This window comes from Sipha flava, unplaced genomic scaffold (assembly GCF_003268045.1).
Source record: "Sipha flava isolate LNK unplaced genomic scaffold, YSA_version1 2_pilon_pilon, whole genome shotgun sequence".
Classification (NCBI taxonomy): domain Eukaryota; kingdom Metazoa; phylum Arthropoda; class Insecta; order Hemiptera; family Aphididae; genus Sipha; species Sipha flava.
The window spans coordinates 3,250,077-3,262,320 of record NW_020272972.1 but is presented as its reverse complement, the minus strand read 5'-3'; the positions used below and the strand labels follow the sequence as shown (position 1 = coordinate 3,262,320).

General features: G+C 27.4%; 2 protein-coding genes across 2 annotated transcripts; one reads left to right on the top strand and one right to left on the bottom strand.

Annotated features, from left to right (window-relative positions):
• Positions 1-1,952: 1,952 nt before the first annotated feature.
• LOC112686106 (26S proteasome complex subunit SEM1) lies at positions 1,953-3,510 on the bottom strand. The gene is made up of 3 exons (XM_025558243.1): positions 3,192-3,510; positions 3,027-3,123; positions 1,953-2,155 (listed from the first exon to the last, which is right to left on the bottom strand). The coding sequence occupies exons 1-3, from the start codon at positions 3,295-3,297 to the stop codon at positions 2,116-2,118; spliced, it is 243 nt and encodes an 80-aa protein (XP_025414028.1). The 5' UTR covers positions 3,298-3,510; the 3' UTR covers positions 1,953-2,115.
• Positions 3,511-3,706: 196 nt separating this feature from the next.
• Positions 3,707-6,022, top strand: LOC112686105 (leucine-rich repeat protein soc-2 homolog). Its single transcript, XM_025558242.1, has one exon. It carries the CDS (start codon positions 3,780-3,782, stop codon positions 5,454-5,456), a length of 1,677 nt encoding a protein of 558 aa, XP_025414027.1. The 5' UTR covers positions 3,707-3,779; the 3' UTR covers positions 5,457-6,022.
• Positions 6,023-12,244: the final 6,222 nt, after the last annotated feature.

Below are 12,244 nucleotides of genomic sequence, written 5' to 3'. Positions count from 1 at the left end.
TTATATTGAACTAAACTTGAATTGATACTTTATTAATCATTATTATGCCTATAAACATAGTTGCATACATTTATTGTTGCTGTTAAACAACTGTACCAATAATACATCTCAAATTGAATTATTTTTTATTATTTGGGTTTGGTTTGGCTATTCATTAAGTTCACTACACTTACCCAATTGTATCCTGTATGTTAAGTGCTATGGTCAATGTACCTAACATGTGTTTAATCAACTTATGCTTGTTCAGTTAAATGATTTTTTTTTACAAAAATGGGTTTTTATAGATTTATTTTGTTCTTTTTCAAATCAAAATCAAAACTGTTTTATATAATTTTATAGTTTCATACTTCAACGATAGACAAATTATTGATCTTATCACAATAAAGGCATAACTAAACAATGGTTAAAACTATTCCATTCTAGGTATACACAACATCGACACAATGATGAACTTATTTTCTGATTCTATTTGCATTTCTGACTAAACGCGATCCCAGTGTTATTGAAAAACAAAGGAACTGATCAACTGTTTGTTGTCAAGACAATATATAGTTTGAATGTCTCTCATGATATTTTTGTTCATAAAATTTACATAAAAAAACAAAAACACCTTTAAAAAACTAAAGACAACATAAACATTACGGTTGTTGAAAATCATGAACATCGTACTGAATTTTCAGATTTTTGTTAAAAATAAATCCTCACTAATATAATATTACATTAGTAAGATAATGAAATTTAAATTTGAACTAGAATACTATGTACCCGTTTATAAAATTGATTAAAGAATAATTATATCTTATTAACAATAAGATTATTCTACAATCAACAGTAATAATAATACAGACTATTTTGACACACTCAATCAGTGTATATAGACTTTGTGGTATATGTAATTTTTTTATAGAAATTATTATGTGGATACAAATTATCATAGAAACTTGAAAGGTTAACTGTAGTTAGCGAACAAACAAATGTACTCAGTAGAAATATATTTAGGGCAAAGATCATACTTAGTGTATTTTTAGTAGGTAGTACATTATTTTTACAAAAACAATTTCTCCAAAGTAACTCAAATGTAAAAATGAGCCAAACGTGTAATTAATTTTACTATGCAATATAATGGGAAGTAAAATTATGTCCGGAGCAAATAATACTTTGATGAAAACTTTTTGTCTGTATTTCATCAGTTTATCTTGTTGTTTTAACAAATACTATCAAGTAAACAAAATAATAACTTGAAAGTGTAACAAATCTCCCCCTTTGAAGTACTTTAATGGCATCAGGCACATTAGGCTTGTCGCTGACATGCAATTTTCAGTTGTCCAACAGTTTAATCGCATAAGTGGCTACTACAGTGTTAAATCACATTAAGCTCATATGTAACTGATCGAATTGACCAACTAAATAGTTGGTGTTTTGTCACAAATTGTTCAATTACATCCTGTCTATCATAGTGTGACAGGATAGTTTAGTTCCATCTGTGAGTGCAGTTATGATCAAACTATTGCGAATCTGAAAATTGCCTATCAGCAACTAGCCTGTCTTACACTGATTTATTGAAATCTAATAAAACATATTTTATTAAACAACAAGTTACCAAGAAGTAATTGCATAATATGTATATAAGGTTAAGTATTTGCACAAGTAAAAAATATTAAAAAAAAAAAAATGTTTTCAATAATTAACCACAATAATTTATTGTTTTTTGACAACACATTCATATATTTATAGCTTGTAAACATAATAAGATAATAATTTTAAAATTTCAGTTTTTGAATGAGTCATTGCAAACAAATTTCATTAAGCATTTACATGTACAAATTATGAAAAACACTGATATCAGGCATTTGATTTAATTATTTCAGAATTATAGAATATTATATTTTTAGGTTATCATTAATAAAGTACAAAAGTATTTAATTAATAAAATAAAAGATACATATTTGATGTGAGGTTGTACATAACTTAATACATTCAAGATAAAATGTGTTACATTTTGTAGAAAATAAATTTAAAAATAATTTTAGGAGTAAGAATTAATATATATTTTTTTTTTATACATGTATTTTACTTTCCACTTTACAAGAACATAACATTATGTAATAATTTACTCTAAAACGTCGCAGGAATATTTTGTTTTTCAAACTCGGCTCTGGAAAATAATAATATTCATAAAGTATTAATAAATAATAAAAATCAATAATGTTTAAAAAATAAAACATAACAAATTTAAGTTTTGATATAAATATTAGATTGTAAATGGAGTACCCATACATTATTAAACATTTTATATTTATGATCTACTGAAATTATTTTGAAAACATTGTAACTGCTTTTCTCAAGTATAGTTTAGATTTTTTTTACCAATTAATTGCAAAAAGTTATTTTGAAAATATCCATATTTAAAATATATGTATAGTTCACTGGTGTTAAAACCTTATTCAAATGAATTTGTTTTTAATTCATAGAAATATTAAGCTTATCATAATAGGTTTTGTAGTATATACAATGTTCACCGCTTATTGGAATTGCAGTTAATTAACTCTGATTAAACTCAATACCAGTTAATGGGATATATAAAAAAAGTAAAAATGTTTGAGTAGAAAAACTTACAGAAAAAACTTCACAGTAACCGTATCAAGTTATTATTGGGGAGGTAAACTATCTTTATAAATACATAAATTATCTTTCCACAATAGAAACATCAAAATAAATTAGGTATTATGAACCAATGAGCATTTGAATTATAATTTTATACTTATGTATATATTGATAATACATATTAAACATTTTTAAATATTTTTACACGAATATTGAGCTTAAATTTTAATAAATATATAAAAAGAACACGCGTTCGTACATATTTTTATTCTTTAGAATTTTGCCATATTGAATTATTCGCTTAATGAACCAAAATGTTCTGGTTTTAAAGCAAGTTCAATAACCGATGACTACTGTATTTCTAAAGAAAATAGTAGACACAAGTATTCAATAATCATGTATATATATATATATATATATACCTTAATTGAACACTGAAGTCATCCTCGACATTATCATCATCCCAATTATCTTCCCAAACATTAGCTTCTTTATCCTCTTCGTCATGGCTGGTCCATTCTTGATATAAAATAAGCACATATAAAACTTGCCAAATAGGTTGACAACTAAAAATAATGAAGATTTACCTTCTACCGGAAATTCTTCGAATTCATCATCTTCTTCCAATAAGCCAATGTCTAAAGTGTTCTTTTGTTTATCCGTGTCGGGCTTAGGTTCATTAGATTTTACCATGATTTCTGTGTAAATTACTATACAATTGGTAAAAATGTCTCTAATAATTTTTACTTAGTAAATGTGTTAGCAGAGAGCAGACAGAAGCAAATCTTTGTTATTATTTGTTTTACACTTGTAATAAATTAACAGTCATGGCTCTAACCTTAAATTAATTGATTTCCAAAATTGTCTAATAAACAGAAAATGATTGTGTTACTTTACACTTAATATTAATACTGAAATGTTGAGCATCTCTGTTCAGTGTTCTAATCGAATAATTTATCATGGAAGGAAAAGTGTACAAATATTTTTACCCATGATCATTTTTTATCTGAGACTATAATCAATAACAAATACGAATAAAAATTGTACACTATAATAATATTGATAGGAACCAATAATAATATTTATAAATTTAAAATTTAAAGTAATAGTTGTTGTTAAAAATGTTAATTATGTTAATTGAAGTGATGTACCGAAAATAATTTAAAATTTCTAAAATGAAGCCTAGTGAAGTAGATGTGGTGAAGATGATTGATGCTAATAAAATGCGGAAGGAGAAAAAACTGTCGGTAAGTTCTATCAGTAGTAGTACACCACCAGACCTAAAGCCCCGTGTGGTAACTGTCAAACAACACGATTCAAAAAAATTGTACACGCCATCTGCTAAGAAAGAAAATACGAAGAAAATTGTTCAAGATGCGGCTAAGGAGATCCAGAACTGTAATGACAGTTCCGAATGGCGCTTGGACTTGAGTAAATCAGGTTTGACCAAAGTTCCAATTACCATTAGAGATGCTACACAACTAACAGAATTGTATTTATATGGCAATAAATTGGTCACTTTACCATCAGAGATCGGATGCTTGACCAGTTTACAGACACTAGCACTCAGTGAAAATTCTCTAACTTGTTTACCTGATTCACTGGCTAACCTTACTAGTCTTAAAGTCTTAGACCTAAGGCACAATAAACTTACTGAAGTGCCTGATGTTGTGTACAAGCTTGATACTTTAACTACACTGTTTTTACGTTTTAATCGTATACGTACTGTGAGTGATGACATTAGTAAATTAGTCAACCTAGTCATGCTCAGCTTACGAGAAAATAAGATCAAAGAACTATCATCTGGAATTGGTAAGTTAGAAAGATTAATTACATTTGATGTATCACATAATCATTTAGAACACTTGCCTGAAGAAATAGGAAATTGTGTACAGTTATCTACATTAGATCTTCAGCACAATGAACTCGTTGACATTCCAGATACCATTGGTAATCTTATACTTCTAACACGTTTAGGATTACGTTATAATAGATTGAAGACTTTACCAAATTCTTTAAGTAATTGTAATCGAATGGATGAATTTAATGTAGAAGGCAACATGCTAAGTTGTTTGCCCGATGGTCTACTTGTAAACTTAAAAGAAATGAACAGTATAACACTAGCTAGAAATAGTTTTACAGCATATCCTACTGGAGGACCAGCACAATTTATTGCTGTTGACTCGATTAATTTTGAACATAATAAAATTGATAAAATACCCTATGGAATATTTTCCAAAGCTAATTATTTAACAAAACTAAATATGAAAGATAATGCATTAACATCACTGCCATTAGATGTTGGTTCTTGGACCAATATGGTTGAATTAAATGTAGGTACAAACTTTATTACCAAATTGCCTGATGATATACAGTATCTACAATCATTAGAGGTGTTGATTCTATCCAATAATGCATTAAAAAGACTGCCAGCTACCATAGGAAATCTTCAAAAACTTAGAGTACTTGATCTCGAAGAAAATAAACTAGAAACATTACCCCAGGAAATTGGCTATTTAAGAGAATTGCAGAAGTTAATATTGCAATCTAATCAATTGTTGTCTTTACCACGTGCCATTGGCCATCTTACTAATTTGATATATCTTAGTGTTGGTGAAAATAAGCTAAGTACGTTACCAGAAGAAATTGGAACGCTAGAAAATTTGGAAGCACTTTACATAAATGACAACCAGAGTCTTCATCACTTGCCATTTGAACTTGCTTTATGTTCCAAGTTGCAATTGTTGGGAATTGAAAACTGTCCATTGAGTCAACTGGGTGATGCAGTGAAGGGTGGCCCATCTTTAGTAATGACTTATCTTAAGGTAAATGGTCCATACCGTACTCTATGAGATAATTAAAACATTTTATGGTTATTTTAATTTGATATTTTCGTTATAATATTGCAGTGAATTTAATAAATGTTGTTAATATTTGTTATTGTGTTTAAAAAGTTAATTTAGCACATAAATATTAAGCCAAATGTTAATGAATCACTTTTAATGTTATGCGTTATACCTTGATTACCATTATTAAACCAAATAGAAAAATTTTGTTTTTTATTTTTGGAATTATTGTGGTTGAAATAAGCTTTAAACTAATTAATATTTATGTTGTTCATATAAATTATATCAAACCTATAAAAGTACTTAAAATCAAAGTTGATTATTTATTTAGTGAAATTACATCGAAATGGAGTTTATAAATTGGTATGTTATATAGAATAACGCTTAAAAAGTATACAGGGTATATGACGAAGATCTGTAAAATTTCAGTGTAAAATAGTCATATCTTCGTAATATACTTTATATAATGATAAAAATATTGTACATTTCAGCTGCAGAAAATGTTATTGAGTTTTAAGTAAAAGTATAATATTGTTAGTAATATTATTATTATTTGAAATGGAAAAAGTGTTTAAAAAGTTACTAAACAAACTTCAATTGATTATTTTCAGTATTCTATTCTAAACATTTAAAAGCTTAATGTAAATTATTGATTAATAGCTATTTTAAAGGTATTATTTAATAGAATTATTCTTTATGTATTCAAAATGTATTAAATAACTACATGTTTTTAACTGGTTTTAATTATATTATTATTTTATTATATTAAGTTATAATTGTCAACATTTACTGAAAAGTTAAACTATTGGAGATTTAAATATTTAAAATGATAATAATAATTCCATAATTGAACAAAAACGTTGTCGGATACTAAACATATTTAATGTTTATAGTAGTGTATATCTTACAACAACATAAATATGCTGCACAATTTCATTTAAAAGTAGTTTTCATACTGCTGTCTGCTGGAAATTATCCAAAACTATTTAAAATACAATTATTTTTTTATTATTCATTTATGTCAAATATGTAGCTTATTATAAAATATTTGTTTTCAATTAAAATATAAATTTGTGTACAAAGGGTAGGTAAGCCATTATATTTTAATTTTTCTTTAGCAGTTGGATGTAAAAATTAAAAAACCTGGTGGACCACCCTACGTATACATATATGTATAATTAATTATTTTAATTGTTAATAAATATAATGTTTTATTATTTTTGTGTGATAAATATTATATGTTAATGTTTAAACATATTACTCACTAATTTATTTTAAAACAATTGTCATATTAGTATAATGATTACAATTTTATGTTGGTTAATATCTATTGGTTATTATTTTACCTTTAATATACTCATAATTAAATAAGGTGTATTAGAAAATGTAAAGTTCTTAGATTGGTATTTGTGCCCAAATTCCACCATTTGAACTATACTTCTCATAAACATGGTGTATTATCATTATTTGTGCAATATAATGATTTTTATTTTAAATTCAAAACGTTAATGTCTTATTTTTTTATTTCCTATTTATTTTCTAATTATGATACATAGGAATTTAACATTTATGCCAAAAAATTTCAGTTTTAGTAAATAAATCAAATACATATATAAAAATGCATTATTATTTATGAAATTCAATAAGCATATACTGTAAGCCATTTAATAATTCAAATTAAATGAGTTATAATAATGTTGAAAATTCTAAAACATGATTGTATTTACATTTATTTATGAATATATATATTGGTATTTGTTTTGCTTCAATTATAAGTAAGTTAATATATTATTTTTCAAATATGAACTCTACCACATTAACTTCATAAAAAAAAAAAAAAAAATGAATAAACCGTTTTGACTATCCAAAAATTAATAAAATGTTGTTAAAATTATAACTATTATAGAATTTTACTAAAATTGTACTAAAATTATTTATCGTTTTATCTTTATCAAAGATATTTAGATTATTAGTATTTAGATCTTTCAATATTTATAACTGATAAATCTGCAAATTTTGATTGTTTCATGCTTGTCCTAAGCCTATTCTTTAATAAATAAATTTTTTAAAGAACATACCATTATACTTTAATGTTATCTCCGAAGTAATTGTCATAAGTATAATTTAAAAAGTTTAAATTTGAAAAAATGCAGCTATAAATTTTTGTATTTTTTTGGTATTGAAATTATTTCATTAACTTGAATGATTTAATGGTTATACCTTTTATGATTTTAGTTGTGACTTGTGATATTTGTATACTCATAACATAATATTACTATACTGTTGAATGTATTTAAAAATATTTTATAAACATGAAAACAGTTTTGAATAATGAATACCACTAATTATTCATTAATTTGATTTTATATGATAAATAACAGTGGTATAAAATATTGAAGTACAATGCAATTCAACAAATTGAAATTGTATTCATTACCTACATTTAATAATTATTTTTCTGTAAATATTTACATTTTGCAATATTTTACCAATTGCTATATTTTTAATTAAATATTTTTGTATTTCATTACAATTCATAACAGGATTTTAGCAGTGATATTTCATATAAATACTGTGGCTCAGAGCATATTTTAAGTAATTTTCAATGGGTAGAACTTAAATACGGGGCCGGCACTAGAATTATTGGTACCTTAAGCAAAACCATGTTTTGGCACCCTTGAAATCCCCCCCCCCCATCCAACCCACTTAGTTTGAGTAGTAGTAAAATAAAGTTTTTTAGTGAATTTAAATAAAATTAGTGCACATTTAGTATAATAACTTGGTATTATATCAACGCATTTTTTGGACAAGTTTTTGTTTTTTCGTTGCAAGAATATAATAGTTCTAATTTTGAGCTTGGCGTTTTTTACTTTTTGAAAGTTTTTTCGGGGAATATATTATTTCACGCCACCACTGCCTACAATATAGGAATACTGTGTTTCACTAACAACTCATTTATTAAGACAACCAGAAAACGGAGTTTATTGTAGATAACTACCTAATAAGGAACCAAAATATTATGTAGAAATTAACTAAACGAAAAATATGAATATTAATACCTGTTAACTGTAACTTGTTAGTTTAAACATTTGACATTACATAGTAAATCGTACGTAGCGAGAGCTCGTCGAAAACAATAAATTGTGCGTGTGTGTCGGGCATCTGTGTCTTTTTGATTTACACCACACGTCGCGATATTTTCGCCGTAAGGTCCAAACAGTTTTACCGCCGCGTTTTTTACGTAATCGTCTAGTTGTATGAATTTATTTGTAAACGGGTAAATATTTTATGAAAATAATTATTACGACTATCTATTTATTTACACAGAAAATGCGGTGGTATATTTCCATGCATTATTTTTACATCAAAACCAGCGCTGTATGGATACAGTACCTATATGAAGTAGAAAGTACAACTGTTATATTCTTACGTTAATGCGTATCTAAAGATAAATTAGATGAAAACAATTCTCAGTTTGGCGCCCTTTTCGTGCTGGCGTCCCGGGCAATCGCCCGGGTCGCCTATAGTTTTCGCCGGCCTTGCTTAAATAAAATTGTTTACTAGAAGAATATAGAGGGAATATCAACTCTTGTCTCAACAAGTTTTATTTAGGTTTATTTACTGATATATATATTCAACATCATTGATTTTTTTGAGTGAGGATGGTTTGGTCAATAATGTAGTGATCGAAAGTCTAGAGATAAAAAAAAAGTGATTGAAGTGTTATCCGTTCAATGTAATCGAAATAAATTTGATATATATATATATATATATATATATTTTTATACATTTATAATAATTATACGATCTTAATACTTAGTATAATAAATACCAGGGGCGGAAGCAGAAAAAAATTTCGTGGGCAGTTTTGAAAAAATAAGAATAATTACCGTTAGGCTCGTATTTAAAAATTTGTCACCCTCGGGCATAATATTTATGCCCCCTCGCCCAAAAAAAAAAAAAAAAAAAAAATAATAATTTAACACTTATTATTTCGTCCATAATCGAGATTCTTTTATATTAAAATATAACTTACAAATGAAAATTGTTTAATACTTTTTTTAATTAACAAATTAAACAAATTATAACATAATAAAACATAGTATTATACTATTTTCTTTTTTTTATTATTTTATTTTTTTTTCATTAGGTACATCATTTTTAAAATTGATTTCGCTAAAATATTTTGCCGCCCTTGAGACTTGAAGCCCCCGGATATGTGCCTACCCGTGCCCCCTCTAAATACGGGCCTGATTACCGTTATTTTGAAATAATTTACTATTGACTATAGATTGACTATTTTCGATCGTTATCACATGACCATACAACACAAAATTTAGGGAAACCGTCAATCATAATGTACCATTGTAAATAATATTATATCGATTACGTAGGTATATTTACTTATTTTTACTTACTGATAACAAGCGACTTACAAACACGCATTATTTTTACAAAGTATTGCCATCATGGAATTTCAAAAATTTGAGTTTTTAGTACCAATACCTTTTAGAACGTTTTGAAAATTACAAATTATTACAAATTCACTTTTCTTAACTAAACATTTTTTTTCTAGCATATTTTAATCGTATTTTGAACAATTCATTTTTTTTAAGGTACATATGGTAGGATAACTACGTTTAAATTAATCAACTATTCATTTCGGGGGGGGGGGGGGAGTTGAACCTCCAAAACTCCTTCCTGCGTCTGTCACTGATAAGTACAAGTGATAAAAGATAGAAAACATGATATACGTGATTAAGAAGTCACCCACTAGTGATTCTTTGCTTGAGGGGTAATTGGGGAAGATAGGGTAAAAATAAATTCGAGGAGAGAGAGGGTTTGAGAGACTTATTGTAAAAAATCTCTGCACTATCACATTTTCAGTCGACGGCAAGGATTAGGGTGTTTACAGCCTTTAGGACTATCATACATCCAGCTTTCCATCCCTCTCGGTCTTCTGATCGTGCCTTCCAATCACTTCCTCCTCCTAGTTCTTCCACGTTCTTCTTCATTACATCCCCACATTTCATTTTCAGTCTTCCTATGGGTCTTTTTCCTGTAGGCTTCTTTTCCAATACTGTACGGATTAAAGGATTTTGGTTTATCCAGACGTGTTCTGCCCATTGTAATCTTTAATTTCTTATTACTTCAACGGTGTTTGGTTTTTGGTACAGTTAATCTAATTCTTCATTTTTCTTTATCCTCCATTCATTAGTTACACTATCCTTCACAGGTCCGAGGATTATCGGGAATTGTTAAGTTATTTAAGTTACTGATTAGTGGGTTATTATTATTTGCCAAACGAGAGAAGAATCGCTTATAAAATAAACAGATTTTTCTTCAATTGTTTTATCATGTAAATCATTGTGGAGCGTCAGATTTGAAATGTATGGCGAAGCGTTAGTGGGTTGACGTAGAGTGATTTTCTGGTAAGTTAGGATTTTATTTACATTCGATTTCTTGGTCGTACCCCACAGTTATAGACTATAAGTCCATATTGATTTTAAAAATGTTTTGTAAATTAGCAATTTATTTTTTAAGCTTTTGAATTTATTTTTTGATAATATAGTTTTAAGCATACGAGAACGAAAGTTCAGAATTAATTTTTGGGATCTGATTTGTGGATTCTAGGTTAATATTTTGTCTAGAGTAAGGTCTAAATATATCACTATATCGGATACAGGTATAGGTATGTTGTCCAATGAAACTGGTGGGCAAAGTCCATGATTTAAAGTGAAGGTGGTATGAACCGACTTGCCGTGATTCAGTGTAATTCTCCATTTGATGGTACCATGATAAAATAAGATTTAAATAGGTTTGCAGATTACCAGAGGCTATTAGGGGATTTTCATGGATTAAAATTAAAGGTTTGTCGCCAGCGTAATCGGCAATAAGGATGTTTTCAGTGATGGGTTAATTAGAGGCATAGATATTAAATAATAAAGAAGATAGAATACTACCTTGGGGTATACCTGCATTGATTATACTTTTATGAAGTTTGAAATGCCTGAGAAATATCTAAAAAAACATAGGAACAGTATTGTTTACGTTCGAATGAGGTTGATATATGTAAAATCAACCAGACGGTAAACTTGATGAATTATGTTGTTTAGCACGAAATCCAAATTAAGATGAAGAGAGAATGTTATTTGATGTAACACGAGAGTATAGTCGTTGAAGAATAAGTCTTTCGCAAATTTCGAGAAAAATGGTAAGAGGTTTATAGGTCTATGTGAGTCTTTAGAGTCTGAAGGTTTGATTGTATTTTCGAACATGATTTCATGCAAATTTCCACGTTATGATAGATGAAAAATTCTGTTGAAAATAATACGATATAGTTAAAAAGTAGTGATTGGCCGAACTCTGATTTTTTAAATCGAACCGAACTTGAACCGAACTTCAAATTATTTTTCGAACTCGAACTGAACCGAACCTTCATATTTTTTACCGAACCGAATCTATTATGATTTTAAGTCGAACTCGAACTCAATACTTTTTATCATGTACATTGTACCACACACTTTATAACGTTGCGTGGTCTATCTATATAGATAGATATACATAAGTATATTTAATCAATGATTGTACCAACCTACAAATTAAATCAATCATAATTATTAATTACTATTGTATTTTATATTGTAATTACTATTATTTTTAAGTTTTCGTATTACCTATTCTATATTTTAACTTTTAAGTCTAAGTAATTTTATTATTTACAATACATTTAAATTTTAGATCATTTCTTCTTCTTTTTATTATTATTTTTCAAAACCAGTATTGTGCTCTCT